The 16,796-nt window shown below is 45.1% G+C and overlaps 1 protein-coding gene across 1 annotated transcript in view; it reads left to right on the top strand.

Annotated features, from left to right (window-relative positions):
- Positions 1 to 598: 598 nt before the first annotated feature.
- The window catches only part of NEDD9 (neural precursor cell expressed, developmentally down-regulated 9), a 55,118-nt gene continuing 38,920 nt past the window's right edge, over positions 599 to 16,796 (top strand). The window contains 1 exon segment of the mRNA XM_005905493.3: positions 599 to 1,202. Within this exon segment, the coding sequence (XP_005905555.2) occupies positions 1,191 to 1,202 (12 nt within the window). The 5' untranslated portion in view covers positions 599 to 1,190.

The raw sequence follows: 16,796 nt of genomic DNA, 5'->3' as shown, positions 1-16,796 counted from the left end.
TTCCGTGCGTAAGCATGAAGCTGAACCAAATGTTCCGTGCGTCAGTGAGAGAAGACTGGTCTTTTTAACCAGCCTTCTCAAACAGCAGGCATTTTTTTTGTCGTTGTTCCCCAGATAATAAGTGTTGGTGGGTTAATGGGTCATCTTCAGGAGAGAGGTCAGAAGGAAAAACTGCAGTGTTCAAAGCTGGAAATAGAAATGCCAGCCATCAAAGAACGCAGTACTTGGTGAACAGTGATGATGTATGGGGCGGGCACACTGGCCAGCCCCATCCGAGAGGTCACAGCTAAGCTTTATCCTCTGCAAAGCCAGAGGAGGTCTCTGAATGCGGCTGACCCCTCAGCTCTCCGAGGCCCCGGTGAGAAGCCAACCAGGGAATCCCTGATGCCCAGCTTCAGAATTCCCTTTCACTGAGGGAGAATTGTATTCTGTCGCCTTGCAGACTGACACTGCAAGTACTTTGAACACTGAAAAGAACAAACACACAAAAAGCAAACAGCCACAAAAGGAAGGGGAGGGAGGAGAGAAAGGGAGAGAGAGAGATATCAGCAGGGGTAGTTAGTAAAAAGGGGCCCCCGGAGACAGAAAACCTTTTGTTCCCTGAGTTCGTTTCATGTAGAGCTTGTGAGGTGAATGGCTTTGGAATGAAATGGATTTATGAAGGAGTTGCTAGGTCACAGGACGCACGGCTGTCAGACTGCTTTGTGAATTCCATTTCTTTAAAATTTGGATTAAACTAAAAAAAATTCAAAATAGTTCATCTCCTCTTCCCAGGGTTTTGGTAGAGGTTCGGGGTAGATGAAGTATAAGGTTTGGTAAGGTTCCGGGAAGGTTCCGGAGTTTCTTTTCCACCCTCTCCGACAATGTAAAAATAAATGGTCGCATTGCAAGTTCTTTGTCAGTTTCCAGGATTTCGGGGTGAGCGGGGCGTCCGCGTTACCTTGGCCCGCGAGCCAATGGCGAGGCGGTATGCAAACGAGCTCCGTGCTCTGCCGGCCCGGACGAAAACAGTGAGCTCAGAGGCTGGGCGTGCTGAACGGCGCCGGAGGTCCGCGCGGCGTGGACAAGCGGCCCGAAGCTCGGCGGTCCCCGCTTGCGTTTAAGCCCAGCGCTCGATGGAGGGGCGGGCTCGCCGGTGCTTAATGCAGTCTCACTAGTGCAGGAAAACGGCTCAGTTTACCGCTGCCAAGATGAAGTATAAGGTAAGAGAGTGACTTCTGCAGAAGGTTTCTCTGTATTTGTGTGTGTCCACCACTGTGACAACTCCTCTGCTGTGCCCCCAGAGGGGTTCTGAGATGGGTCACCGGGTTGCCAGACAAGCAGGCAGGCAGAGATCCAGCCTCTGAGACCTACGCCGGGAGCTCGCAGCGCGCCCAATCCACCCCCGCTGCAAGTTCCCGGCGTCAGTCTAGGTCTTGGCGCCGGGGTATGGCAGTCACTGCAGACCGGAGAGCGTCTAACTCCAAGGGGAGCTCGCCTGGGCTCAGGACTCCCGGCTCCCGGGGCCTAGCCTCCACTGCCCCCACCCCCCGGAGCCGTAGTAAGAGAAGAATCAAAAGTGCTGAGTCTCTCAGGCTGGCTATTTTCAAGCAGTTTTCATCCTTTGCATTAAAGCGTTCGCTTTGGGAAGCAGTTTGCCATATATAATTTTAGTGGGAGAAGTTAAAGTCTCCAGGTACTATTATACAGCTGATGATGGAGGATTTTGATACCCATAAAGGATGTTGGATTCAGAACCAACTGAGTATATGCTATTTCTTGGAAACACTTTCATGGCGTTTGAATGGACAGAGGGTCTGAAGGCTCCAGCCAGTTTATTGTCTCCGAAACTCAAAATTCTGAGTGCTGGGACGCTCAGCAGCTTGTTTTCCCATGCATTTGTGTGTTTATTGCTGGCAAAAGGATTATAGCTTATTTAGAATATACTATTTTATCTAAATTGCCTCCTTCTAACCAGGCTAGCAGCTTCCAGAGACCCCTATTCAGAGCTGACTGCAAGGAATTGAAAGTGAATTTTCCTTGGAGGATGAACACTTAACTTCTGTTCTGGAATAGACAAGTCCTAGAGACGCAGGGTCAATCACTGGGTTGGGAAGATCCCATGGACAGAGGAGCCTGGAGGGCTGCAGTCCAAAGGGTCGCAATGAGTCCCACAGGACTGAGAAAGAGACTGAGCATTATTGTTACATTAGCAGGTTTAAACAAACATTCCGCTATTGAAATGCGTTTTGGCAAGGTGTTTATGCTTGGGGATTGGCAATTTGAATTACCTGTCTAACCTGCAGGATTGCTTTGCCTTCTTTCTGAATATCTAGCTTCTGGCTCATCCTTTTTTAAATGTGAGGCTGTAAATCCTCAGTCCTGGCTGATAGCCACTGGCTAACCTCCATGATAAGCCTTTTATTCAAAAGCTATAAATCATGTTCAATAGCTCTAAATCTAACTGTTGAAAGTATCTATTGTGATGCATGAGTTATAGTTCTCCTTGAAAAGGTTAGAACCCTCTGAAGGCAGGGGTATCAGTTATCACAACTATCAGCTTTCCATTTTCTGCCTCAATAGGAAAGATCAGAGAGCTGGATAATCCTGAAGATTCTTAGTATTTTTGACGTTAGGATACAACCGGAGGCAGATCCTTCTACCTGGCAGGAAAGCTCTCATTCTTGATATGGTTCACTGGTATTTACGCAGTTTCTTTATTTAGAACAATGATAGTCTATCACTAATGTTAAGTCCCCAGGTATTATTTAGCCTTCAGTGAATCTTTGCCCTCCTCTTCCTACTCTAAATGTCTTTAGATTCGTAAAAGCCTTGGCGGGGGGGGAGCGGGGGGTGCTGTGGGAGAGAAAATGTGTTCCTGCATTTATTATTGGAAAGCATAAATGGCTGTTTTTAACATAGAGTACTGCAACCTGGAAAGTGACAAAAAGTCTAAAGTCTCTTTTATTCAGTGACCTCATCATGTTTAGTTTTATTTTGTGGAAAGAAAACATCATGGCAGCTGATGATGTGAGCTGTGGTTGGCATTCATGGGGAAACCCTGCCTCTCTGCTGGGTCTTCCCAGCATCAAACACCCTGCCAAATGCTGTAAAGATATGATTTTTATTAGCTTGTGGGCATCTTCACCAGCAAAACTTCTGACTTCCCCAGCTAACCAAATGACAGATTGACACCTTGTGGTGACTATAAACGGAACCAATAGCTGAAGCAATCTACTTTCCCTTTCTTATAAAGCCTATTTTCTCTCTAGTTAATAATGGACTGTTTCAGGAGAAGATTTTGTTATTATAAGTAGAGGAGATGACACAAAGGTAGAGGAATGATAAATAACAGTTTTTAAGACTCACCATGACAATACAAGATTGTCATATTTAGCTTTCCCAATTAACTCCATGAGGTAGTGTTAATACTTTATATTCATTTTCAGATATGGAAATTGTGGCTCAGGGAGGCTAGGTAATTTATCCCAAACCACGCAGCTGGAAAGTAGTAGAGCTGGAATTTGAACCAAGGTGATCTGGCCCCAGAGCTTGTGACTTTAAACAACTATTAAAGAAAGAACTATCTGTGACTTCCTAAAATGTCCTGTGTGACTGTTTTTCCCTCTCCCATGTAGCTCAAGATTCTATGTCATTCAAAGTATCCCTGCAGAATAGGTTTTTTTTTTTTTTTTTTTAAGACTGTGCCTCTACAAAGCAAAGTGAAATGAATGTCTGGCAGTTACTTCATTGAAGCCACTTAGGTAGTAAAACCAGATAATTATTAGATTGTAAAACCCTGGAATTGGGAATTAGCTTTTAGATACTCTGTTGCTCTAAACAAAATAAATTTAGCTCAGTCAAGACTTAAAAATGCTCACTGAGAGATTTATAATCCAGTCACTATAAGATTTTTTTTTTTACCAGATTATCTGGTTTGGCTGCTTCGGGGATCATAACTAGACAACAACCAAGCCTCCACCCATTTTGAACTTACACACAGTTCCAAGTCAGCCAGCTATGCGTTTACAGTCATCTTGAGCACCGTGGAATGCAAGCTATTAGAAGCTATTACTTTGGTGAATTTTGCGGGGAGCCAGCCTATATCGTCTATTTTGGTTACATTCTATGTGTTTTAATTTGTTCATAGGAAGGGAGCAGTTACTCTCATATGCACTTAAGGTTCCATTGCTCTTTAAAGGATGCCCTCTGGAGTTCTCTAATCAGTAAATTATGGGGGCTTCATTTATTAAGAATTTTCCCCAAGCTCCTTTGAATATACACAGCATGTGCTGAAATACTGGAGGTGGGTGAGGGGGCAATGCCTCAGTGGCCATGGCCTGCTCAGTGAAGGCCTCCCTCCTGAGGGTCTGGGGGTGGGTTGTTGCTACTTTCTGCCAGGAGGGTAATTGAGAGGTGGATGCACAGCTGTGTTTGAGCAGAGGCCCCGCCCACTTTGTGCAGGCCCAGGCCTGGTAAGTGCCCCACAGGCCTGGCCTGTTTGATCTCTAATAGCTGAGCAGCTTTTGTGGCTTGGCCAAATTTCTGTATCCTGTGTGCCTACACTGAAACTCTAAATTATTTATCTAGTCTGCCATTCAACAAATTCATTCTTGAATGTTTTGATTGAAGAAAATTACAGATGAAGCTTAAACTACAAATAAGAAAACTACATTCTGAAGTCCAGATTCTTGGGTTCTGACTGAACATGGGTAAGGTAGGTTAGGGAAAGCAGGAAGTGCGCACTAAAGAAGAGCTTTCCAGGGGACTTTGGAAATGTTTTTATTTTCTCAGAGTGGCTGGAGAAGATGTGATCCGAGTGTCTTCCATTTAGTCAGCATATTTACTTAGTCTATATGTAATTCCTGATTCTTTCCTGGCTTTGCCATTTTGATTTAAAATGTTTTATACGCTTCTGAATGGTGTATTGCATACCCTGCCCCTGCGTCTTTTTTAAATCCCATCTGAGCTTTCAAAGCAACAAAAGATGCTTTGAAAAAAATTAACCGTTTTCTTATGTATTGTTTCACTGATTGAGCAAGCCCATTTTCAGAGCTAAATGACTTACCTACTTGGAGACCAAAGTCTTTACGAGACTGAAGGTGTTCTGAGAGCACCAAGTGTGCAAGATGCACGTAACAGATTCCTTAAGCGCCCCTTCTTTGCTGGGGTGTACATGGGTCCTCTTCTAAGAACTCATCAGCGGCTTCCTGTCTGCACCCCTGCCCCCCACTTCTAAAGAAACTTCCTCTCTACTTTTCAAGCCTCTTTGCCAATGCCCTCCCCTTTTGTGCCCTTAATGACCTCATCGTCTCTCATTTTTTTCATTCAAGCATCCATTATACTTCTCCAGTACCAGACTGCTCCGGGCTGGCCTCCCCCCACCCACACAGACGTGACATACTTAAAGCGCTCTCTGTACCCCTGTCTTCCTCCCCTCTTCTGAGTCTGCTGTGGAAAATCGTGGCCCCTTGCTGCTCCCATTCATTGGCTCCTGTCTCTTTGTGCTTGTGTGACTTGGTTCGTCGGTACTTGCTAGAAGTCAAGTCTCCTCATCCATCCACTCTATACAACAATCAGAAGCCTAAACCTTTATCTCCTATCATCTCTACAATAGGCTTTCTGTTTTTCACCTCTGCCCTACTCTGTTAGCACTGCCTTACTCATTAACCCCTTTCAATAAAATTACTATCTAAATGATACCTGGAACTCACCCAGGCTGCCCACTGGGGCTTTCCAGCTTCAGGTAAGCCCCACTTGATATGAGAGACTCACCCTTTATCTGTGTGTAGAGGCAGATTGGTAGGCAAGTCCTTGAATAAAAAGTATGATCCAGGATCTGTTGTGTGTTGTGGCCTGGACGGGGACTTGGTCTTAGGTGTTCTTGCAGTAGAGGCAAGGTAGAGCATGGGGTCTGGTGAAAGGCATTTCTGTTTCCTGTGACTCGATGCTCTGTAACCTTGGGTAAGTTAAGCTCTGTGAGCCTCAGCTTTCTTATCTGTAGGGTGGCTCAGCGGTAAAGAATCTGCCTGAAATGCAGGAGATTCAGGTTCAATCCCTGGGTCAGGAAGATCCCTGGAGGAGGAAATGGCAACCCACTCCAGTATTCTTGCCTGGGAAATCACCATGGACAGAGGAGCCTGGCAGGCTACAGTGCATAGAGTTGCAAAGAGTCGGATAGGCTGAGGGAATGCGCACCACCACCACCAAACTAGGGTTGATCTGGCCTCGTGGATTGTTGTAAAGCTGAAGCGAGATATTTTCCATGGGGAGGTGTTTACCATGGCTCCACTGGAAAGAGACAATTCTAGCAGGCCCCAGCCCTCCTTATATAAGTAGATGCCCAACAGATGTTGAAAGGATGTGTGGACTCAAAACTTGGATTATGTCGAAACCCTATTTCCTATGTTAAGATAATCGAGTACTATTAAATATTCCATGGGCCTGGCTGTGTCTTGTAGAAATGCAAATGCCAGACATAGGGGTGTACCAACACACCTGTGTCCCCACTTGCTAATATATTAGTGCTTTGGTATCTTCATTGTTATTAATAAGATTTGATATTCCTGTGGTTATAGGCCCTTGCTCATAGTAGGTACTCAGCAAACATTGAATTGAATGTTGGATTACATGAAATACACAAATAGCTATTAAAAGAGTTTTCCCCATATGGCCTATTGGAAAGAAGATAGATTTTGTTTTAAATCTCACTTTTGTTGCTTTTTAACAGTATAATTTTAGGCAAGCCTCCATTTCCTCATTTATAAAATGGGAGTAATAATACCTGTCTCATTAGATAGTTGTAAGGATATAATATTTGAAAATCATCAGTTTCTAGCACATAGTAGGCATTTAAAAATGGCAGCTATGTTATGATGCATTTATAAGATACATAAAATATTCAGAATACACTCATATATAGGTATATTGATAGACGCACTATATAGGTTAAAATGTAAGAGAAAACCTTCACTAGAATTGTTTTTCCATAACAAAAATATTACTGAAAAAAAGAGAAAAGTCATGACTAAAGAATCAAAGGTGGATTTGATACAGGAGGTGAGTAGGGCCCGGGATAAAGCACATCTCTTATCCTTCTGGGGTCAGAGTGACAGAGGTATAAAGTTAGAGATGCTGATGATCTGTTTTTAGATCACTTTAGCGCTAGAAAGGAACCTAAACAAATTAGTTTGAAATCCCAGCCCTTGGTATCCCAGCCCTCCAGTAACGTATAGACTTAATTACCAAGCCTCCTTGTCAAGATAAACAAAATGGGGCCACTGGGAAGAAATACTCTCTTTTCAATTTAAAATGCAGAAAATAGCTACCAGTTACCTAGGCAATGGATGATTGCAAAGAACGTGGGCATGGAAAAGGGGTCCCCTAAAAAAAAAAAAAAAAACCGTTTATACTTTGTCAACAACCCCACCTCCATCTTATTTACTTTGAACATTCCAGTTATCTCCCTGCGGGATTTCTTACTAGTAAAGGAGGACTCCACATGCCTGGGGAACATTACAGTTCAGTTCAGTCACTCAGTCATTTCCGACTCTTTACCACCCCATGGACTGCAACATGCCAGGCTTCCTTGTCCATCACCAACTCCCAGAGCTTGCTCAAACTCATGTCCATCGAGTCAGTGATGCCATTCAACCATCTCCTCTGTCACCCTCTTCTCTTCCTGCCTTCAATCTTTCCCAGCATCAGAGTCTTTTTCAGTGAATCAGTTCTTCGCATCAGGTGGCCAAAGGATTGGAGTTTCAGCTTCAGCATCAGTCCTTCCAATGAATATTCAGGACTGATTTCCTCTAGGATGGACTGGTTGGATCTCCTTGCAGTCCAAGGGACTCTCAAGAGTCTTCGCCAACACCACAGTTCAAAAGCATCAATTCTTTGGCGCTCAGCTTTCTTTGAGGTCCAGCTCTCACATCCGTACATGACGACTGGAAGACTCATAGCCTTGACTAGACGGACCTTTGTCGGCGAAGTAGTGTCTCTGCTTTGTAATATGCTATCTAGGTTGGTCCTAGCTTTTCTTCCAAGGAGCAAGTGTCTTTTAATTTCATGGCTGCAGTCACCATCTGCAGTGATTTTGGAGCCCCAGAAAATAAAGTCTGTCATTGTTTCCCGTTCTATTTGCCATGAAGTGATGGTACCGGATGCCGTGATCTTAGGTTTTTGAATGTTGAGTTTGAAGCCAGCTTTTTCACTCTCACTCATTACTGTCTTCCTGAGGAATTTTCATTTTAATATAAATGCTTCGTTGGTAACCTTTTCCACTTTGCACTGGAAAGAGCAGTTGTGACTGTGATTTTTTCATGGTTGAAGTGGGGGTTGGGGAGGGGCAACTAGTCATAGAGATAATATTGGGTTGGCCAAAAGTTCATTTGGGTTTTTCCGTATATCTTCCATATATAATGAACTTTAGGGCCAACCCAGTAAAGCTGCCAGTGGAGTGTACATATGCTTAGGTCTCATCATGGACTGGGATTCCCAGGTAGCTCAATGGTAAAGAATTTGCCTGCCAATGCAGGAGACACAAGGGACCAGGGTTTGATCCCTGGGTCAGGAAGATTTCCTGGGGTAGGAAATGGCAACCCACTACATTATTCTTGCCTGGGAAATCCCATGCACAGAGGAGCCTGGTGGACTACAGTCCATGGGGCCACAAAGAATCAGACACGACTGAGCAGCTGAGAACACACACACACATCATGGACCACTAAATTCCAGTTTATTCTTTTTTAAAACAAAGAAAAAAATGACTAGTCCCTTCTCTCAGCCTCTTCCCCAATTAATTTAGTACATGAATTGTGCTAAATGGTATTTAGGGCTTCCCTGGTGGCTCAGAGGTTAAAGTGTCTGCCTGCAATGCGGGAGACCTGGGTTCGATCCCTGGGTCGGAAAGATCCCCTGGAGAAGGAAATGGCAACCCACTCCAGTACTCTTGCCTGGAGAATCCCATGGACGGAGGAGCCTGGTGGGCTACAGTCCACAGGGTCACAAAGATTCGGACACGACTGAGAGACTTCACTTTCAAATGGTATTTAGGTAGGTGGTTCATGATCTATTCAAAGGCTGGGTTTACTGATTTGGAGACATCTTATTTCTTTGTAGATCTTGGTATGTACATTGCAGATGAGAATTCCTCCTGGTATTTCTAATATGTCAAGGTAATAGTTATAAGATGTTACAAAGTTGTTCCTTATGTGGAATGTTGATGTTTATACTTACCAGAAGTAAAAATTGAGCAACCCTGAATATGTAAAAGTGCAAGCTTGGCACAAAAATGCTTAATAGCATCTTCTGAATTTAAGTTTAATTCCTTCCTTTACCCTTTGTTGTGTGTGTTGGGGAGAGGGGATTATTTGAGAAACTCTAAGTTGTGATCACCAAACAGCATATACAGCTAAGATTTGAACCAGATCTTTCTATTTAAGTAAAGCAATGTGTATTTAGACAGCATTTTTCCTAACTTCTAGTTATGTGGAAACCCAGTGCTGTCCCTTGTGTGAATTAGCCATAGTCTCACTGACTTGTGGTAGTCGGCGTGTTACCCGGAACTCAGCACCTCACTCCCACAGAAGATGGGGCTGACTCAGGCCTCAGGCGTCTCTGTTCCCAGGCTCTGTACTCTACTGAAAGAATGAGCTGGACTTCTCTCTCTCGGCCCCCGAGTAGCCTTAGCCAGCCCAGCCAGCACACTGTGGAGACAGGGAAGTGGACTTCTAGGCTCTGCAGCCTCCTTACAGGACGTGCCAGTGATCTGTCAACGAGTCTGTTGTTGTCACTGGATTTTGTTTGTTTGCTTGTTGTTGCTCGTCATTCATGGCGTGACTTAGAGTCAGCAGGAAATGTGGCTGAGACGAGCAGCACTGCTTCAGGGCCATCAAAACAACACTGGCAGAAAACCAGTCCCTTTTCCCCTGAGTGCTCCTCTGGGATAGACCTTCCGTGTTCTTCTCTGATTCTCCATCCTTTCCCACTCAGAGCTGCTAAGTGCACCGGGAAAGGGATGATAAGGACACAGTTAGCCCAGGGCGTCCACGGTGAAGTTGGACGGCTCGACAGTCCCACAGAGGCCTGGATGCCCTTGGAGCAGATCTCGATTCCTTGCCAATGAGAGAACATGTCCGTTGACTAAATCCAAGACTCTTATCAGTACCTGTCTTTTTTTCTCCTATATCCTAAATTCAACCAAGGCAGATCCATTAACAAGATACATACTTAGATGTCTATCTTTTACTTTTAGTTTAAAATATATTTCCCTTCTGTGGGTATGTATCCATGTTTCACAGACCCCAACATGGGACAGATGGTCTAACCGCGGGAAGGCTATTTGAAACAGGGACCATCTTGGGAAGTTTACACGTGGTGCTTAGGGACACTAAACACAGGCTGCTCCCAAGATCAATCGGCTGTCCAGGGCATTATCCCTTTTGCCTTAGGTCAGCTTTCTATCTGACTTTTTCCAGCTTTTTATCAGAAAATTGCCTAGGGGCTTTTTTTTCTAAAGTGGATTCTGGCACACCTTTCATAATTTACTTCTAAATAATATCTACAACATCACATTTTACTCCAGGAGATGGTGAGGGACAGGGAAGCCTGGAGTGCTGCAGTCCTTGGGGTCACGAAGAGTCAGCACAACTTGGCGACTGAGCACACACACATTTACTTGTAAATAAGAGGGTCCTTTTCTTTCTCCTTGTGGAAGTGAAAAAATGAAGGCAAGACCCTTTGAAATACAGACCGTGCAGAGGACTCCTGAGAGAGCATGAAGCAGTGAGTGGGGCTGTGTTTCCATTGTTCTTGTTGAAACCTGGCAGGATGGCTCTGCGCTTCAGAGCCTGCGGCATCTGCATCCAGCCTCCCGCCCTCCCTTATTAAGATCTTAATTACAGACGCAGCTTACTTCGTTGCTGGAGGGAAAGAATTTAGCTTCTCTGAACTGTGTCTGTTTTTTGGTGTGGCAGGTGTAATCACGATGAGATCATTCTGGTTTTTCTTTCCCTGGAGGAATTTTTTTCTTTTTTTTTGAGAAGGAGGAGTACAGTTCTTAAGATGCAATTTCATGAGCTCATAATAGTGCAGTAATCATAACTGTGCTTTGATTTTATAGAGACCCTTTCTTCTGAAGAAATCAGAGTGTTTTGCATATATAATTTCATGACTCCTCTTGATGTTATTATAAAGAACGTGTTCATTATCCCCATTTTGCAAATGGGGAAACAGAGGCACAAAAGGCAGTGATTCATTGTCATTAGTCTGACAAGATGAGGACCGAGATTAGACTATCGATTTAGTAATGTCTCATGCATCCTTCTGTCAGGGTTTCCCCCACTCAGCCCTACTGACATTTAGGGTGGATAATTCCTTCTTGTGGGGACTGTTCTGTGCATTGCAGCATCCTTGGCCTCTGACCACTAGCTACCAGTAACATCCACACACGTGCGCACACAATGTGATGACCAAAAATGTCTCTGAACGTGGCCACGTATCACCTGGGGAACAAAATCCCCGCTGGTGAAAAATCACTGCTGCAATCTCCCCGACCTCCTTCTGCTTAAAAATAATTGCCTCAATGGTTTTATGTGATAGAAGCACAAAAATACAACCATAGATCGGTTTGCCATCATTTTATCATGACTGAAGTTGGGCTTCATGTAACAGTTCGTAACCAAAAGGAAGCTCCCTCTTACGTACTTAGCCCCGCTTTGTTCAAGGGAATACCACAAGGTACTAAGAAGCATGGGGCCTCATAAGGTCACGTGTAAAACCATCAGACCATCTCTAAGGCCAGCCGAGCTCTCTGAAGTCTTCTGTTGGCTTCCTTTTCCTAATAATCTTCCTATTGTAGATACAATATATAACATTAAAATGCGTACAATAGCTTTCTTCCAGGCCCATGCATTCTAAATGCATGCTTCATGAGTAATGGACTCTGAAGAAAACTATTTTATTTTCATAAACCAGTGCATCCTTTATACACGTAGGAGCTTGTCTGTTTCCCTGGCCACTGAACAGCTTCATCAGTTTCGTTTGGAGGTCTTCTTCGCCTCTGTTTGCTCCTGCCATCTCTCCTTTCTCTTCTAACTGAGAAGCTAAGATTAGTTTCCCAGCATCTAAAGATTCTTTCTTGAGACAACTCTGCAAATGCAGTGCTGACAGTATGTGATTGTATATAACCGCTCAGCCAAGTATACAAATCCATTTTTTTTTAAACTCTTTGAGGACTTCAGAAATTAAGTAGGAGAATAACAATCAGGCATCAAACCTAGGTCAGGAGTCATCTAAGAGTTCCAGTGAGGGGTGCCACCCAAGTTGCATCAGCTGTGTTCTGGCTGGAAGGCAAAGGTTGGTAGCATGTGTACATATATGCATTCATGGATTTAGATATAACCTCATACCTTGGGGATTGCATACATTGATGCAAGAAGATAAGATAGATGGGCATGTGCAAATAGGAAGATCTTTCCCTTCTTTCAAATATGCTTTATTAGATGTTACAACTTGTGTGTTTTGACTGTTGGGAAATAATACAGTTGGGGGGAATTATATTGTAATATTTGTGGACTAGAGTCTCCTACTCCTTTATGACTTAATTTTCATTTCACTTCCCCAAGTACCTGAATGTTAGAGGGATTTGTCTAGACAGGCAAATAGAAGTCATTCGGTGCCAATACTGTAATGTTGGCTGAAATCCAGATGGTTGTTTTGCTGTTAATAAAACCTATCTTTTGGGTGAGTGGGTGTCAGGCCATCATCATTATATGGCGCCTGTCAGATTTATCTAGGGACAGACCCTGGAAAGCATTTGTGCCTGCCCTGTGGTTTTGATCCTTTGCCAATACACTATGCTTAAATCTATCAAAACCAGGCAACCTGGGACAAATGCTTACAGATTCTGAGGCTTAACAGCAATGGTACTCAATTCTAAGGTGGAGAAGGTTCTCAGGAAGCACACCCTAGTCCAGCAGGAAAAAAAAATCCGAGATTAAGAGGGGAACCAGACACTAGATCTGCTCTGCTGCTTATCTAATAGGAGACCCTCTGGGCTGTAAAACAAGAAGCTTGGGCTAGAATGATCTCTGGGATCCCTTCTTAGTCTAAAATTCTAGCCTGGTGGGTCTGGTCAAGCCATGGGTGACTACTGGTTCTGAGTACCTACAGAAACCTGGGTGTTCTCCCACCTTCTTTCAGACCCTCAGGAGCTGCCCGAGAAAAATCCCCAAACCACAAAAGAGCCGAGAATTGAGCTCATAAAGACACATGTATATCATCAAACTTGTGAGCAAAAGCTGATTTATGTTTCTCAATTAATGTCAGCAATCAAATCCATCCCCTACAGCCAGCCAAGAAGTAATAGAAGTTGGCTATGAAGTCACACACTTACTTGCACACACACCCACACCACCCAACAACCTGTTTGCCATTTTTCTTATTTGAAGCAGAGGGTTTGCTCCCAGCCACCGTTGGTTTCTTGATAAACAGGTCCCAGCGTGTGGATATTTCTGTCCTGCATCAACCTCAAAAATCAGGGGTGAATATGTAGCATTCGTTCTAGGGCAGGCAGAAAGCCAGCACTTGGAGAACCACTTCTTTAATCTCAACTCTGCTCTCCATATCATGGTACAAAATCTAGTTACATAGAAAAATTCTTCTGACATCCAAACACCCAGATTTGTTGGGATTTCCCTGGTGGCACAGTGGATAAGAATCCACCCACCAATGCAGGGAACACAGGTTCGATCCCTGGTCTGGGAAGATTCCACAGGCCTCGGAACAGCTAAGCCTGAGAGCTACAGCTACTGAGCCCGCACGCTGCAACTGCTGAAGTCCATGCACCCAGAACCTGTGCCCCGAAACCAAAGAAGCCGCCACAATGAGAAGCCCCAGCACAGCAACCAAGAGTAGCCCCCGCTCTCCGCAACTAGAGAAAGCCCACGTGCAGCAACAAAGAGCCAGGGAAGCCAAAAATTAATAAATTAATTAAAAATATTCAGGTTTGCAGTGAGTGTCAGATCTGTCTTCTCACTGGCTCTCAAGAACTAATGCCCCTCTGGTCTGTGAACCACAAAGTCATGCTGGATTCTGAACCATCCCTCACCAAACTGGAACAGGCCAACGTGGAAGGAACCAAACCTGGGCACCTCCCGGGCCACCATGCCCGGGGCACAGCCGCACCGGTCACTGCAGGTCAAAGAGCACCTTTGGGAGACGAGTGCCCGAGGCCACATTTTTTAAAAGCACCTTCCATTCAGGAATTAACATCTTAGAGGATGCGAGAACTTGGGGCCAATGAATATTCAGAGAGACATGAATATTCAGAGAGAGTCCAAGACACTGGTGTGAGCTTTGTGATCATCATAGGGCTTCAGAAGCACTTTCCAGGATATGTAAATCATTGGCTGAAATTTGGTCCCGGTGCAGAGGGACCTTTGGTGGACACTGTCCCCAGAGGTCAGGAAACACGACTGGGGACTAGTATTCCTAGACACCTTGCGGGATGTCACACTGCCCTTCTGCAGCTGGTTCAGGGCACCTAATGTGTGTCAGGTCGCAATGGAAAAACATTGCTGAGAAAAAAACCTTAGATGCGCTCTACATCATGTCTTCTGACTCCTAAACCTGAAAGCTTTGTATCTACTACTTAATCTCCAGAGGATTCAGCTCTTTAAAAAATTCAACATTCCAGATGTCATCTGATGAAAGAATCCAGGTCTAAACCAAGTATTCCAAGAATCAAAACCCAGACACTTGCAGATATCCAGGGTTTTGGACCGTGACTGTGTCCTTCTTTGGGGAAATTTCACGTCCCACTATATCCTAAAGATGAGAGCAGGAGGAAGCCAAAGTGGTTTGATGGCTCTCAGACTGGAGCTGATTTTTTTTTTGACTGAAGTAGAGTTGGTTTACAACATTGCGTTAGGTTTCAGCTCTACAGCAAAGTGATTTGGAGATATATATATATACATACACATATATACATGCCTGTATGCATGCTAACTTGCTTCAGTCGTGTCCGACTTTTTGCAACCCTATGGACTGTAGTCTGCCAGGCTCCTCTGTCCATGGAATTCTCCAGGCACGGATTCTGGAGTGGGTTGCCCTTTCCTCCTCCAGGGGATCTTCCCAACCCAGGGGTCAAACCGGCAACTCCTGAGTCTCCTGCTGGCAGACAAGTTCTTTACCACTAGCACCACCGGGAGGCTGTATATATACACAGGATCATACAGGGCTTCCCTGGTGGCTCAGGTGGTAAAGAATATGCCTGCAATGCTGGAGACCTGGGTTGGTCAGGAAGATCCCCTGGAGAAGGGAATGGCTACCCACTCCAGTGTTCTTGCCTGGAGAATCCCATGGACACACACACACATAAGTGTGTGTATCTGTATTCTTTTTAAAATTCTTTTCCATTATAGGTTATTACAAGACACCATATTCAAAATCTCATAATAAACTGTAATGGAAAAGACCTAAGCTGATTTTTGTCGGCAGACTAAAGACACCAGATCATCTTGCTCTTCTCCCGTGTGTCCCGAGACCGACCTCGCTCACGCTCATGCCCCAGCTACTTCCTTGGGGACCAATTTCCTTGACCATGGCCGTTTCCTCCTTTGTTCTGTATGCATGTCCCTGCCGGAGTCCAGGGCTAAAGTTTGGGGTGGGGGCGGGGTTGGGCACAGGAAAGTCATGTTGTTGCGAATGTGGCGGCCTGAGGCCTTGGCAGGAGCTCCTGCGTGGTAAATATAGAACGAAGCCAAATAATAAGAGGAAGCTGGGCCATTGATGATGCGATCCGTCCAGGCAGGGTAGGGGGAGGGAAGGGAGGATGACACACCAGCCATTGTGTCTCACTTCTCTTCAGAGAATGGCATAAATGGTCATGGAAATTATAAGTCACACCTCCCCATATTTGGAAGATCACTTCCCTGGCAGTAGGAGTAATGCGCTCTCTTGACGTTTTGGTAGCAGGGCAGGCAAGAGCGGGTCTGGAAACCCAGTGTGGTCCAGAGCTCCATGTACTTGCTGTAATGCCCCCGGGCATCTTCTTCCCAGTCCTCAGGCACAGCCTGGGAACCTGGGGATCACAGAAGCCAAGCATTCTGGCCAAGCGTGAATGGTGCTCAGTCACCTACCGCCAGACGTAGGTTGCTGCACTGAAGGGAGAGAAAGGCTCTCTCACAGAGACCATTGTACTTAACCAGATGGGGACGGCCGGCTCCTCTTGGCCTTCCTGTTTGCTTCTGCAGTAGACGCAGGCACCCCATCCTGTTTTAAGAGGGTGGGGCGGGCGCTTTCCTGCCGGCCGCCTCCCACGTTCTCTGGCCCTGAGGCTTAGTGACCTGGACGCGCCGTTTATCTTTCTGGTCCTGTTAGTTCATCTCCCCACGTCCATTTGAAAATCTCCACCGCATACCTCGCAGACATGTCTAGAAAACCATTTCACCCTCTCTGTAGAGAACCAGAATGAGAGTCCATTTCAAGTTAGCAAACACAATGAGTGTGTATTTTGCTTTAGACACTGGTTCTGAAAATGCCCAAGGAAGAACAGCCTCCCTGAACTTAAGGAGTTTGGTCTTGAATGGGATGGTACAAGTCTGTTGTTCAGTCACTGAGTCATGTCTGATTCTTTCTGACCCCATGGACTGCAGCAGGCCAGGCTCCCCTGTCCTCCGTTATCTCCTGGAGTTTGCTCAAGCTTATGTCCATTGAGTCAATGATGCCAACCAACCATCTCATCCTCTGTCGTCCCCTTCTCCTCCTGCCTTCAATCTTTCCCACCATCAGGGTCTTTTCCAATGACTTGGCTCTTT

The sequence above is a fragment of the Bos mutus genome, chromosome 23 (assembly GCF_027580195.1).
Source record: "Bos mutus isolate GX-2022 chromosome 23, NWIPB_WYAK_1.1, whole genome shotgun sequence".
Classification (NCBI taxonomy): domain Eukaryota; kingdom Metazoa; phylum Chordata; class Mammalia; order Artiodactyla; family Bovidae; genus Bos; species Bos mutus.
This window is presented reverse-complemented; position numbering and strand designations above follow the sequence as displayed.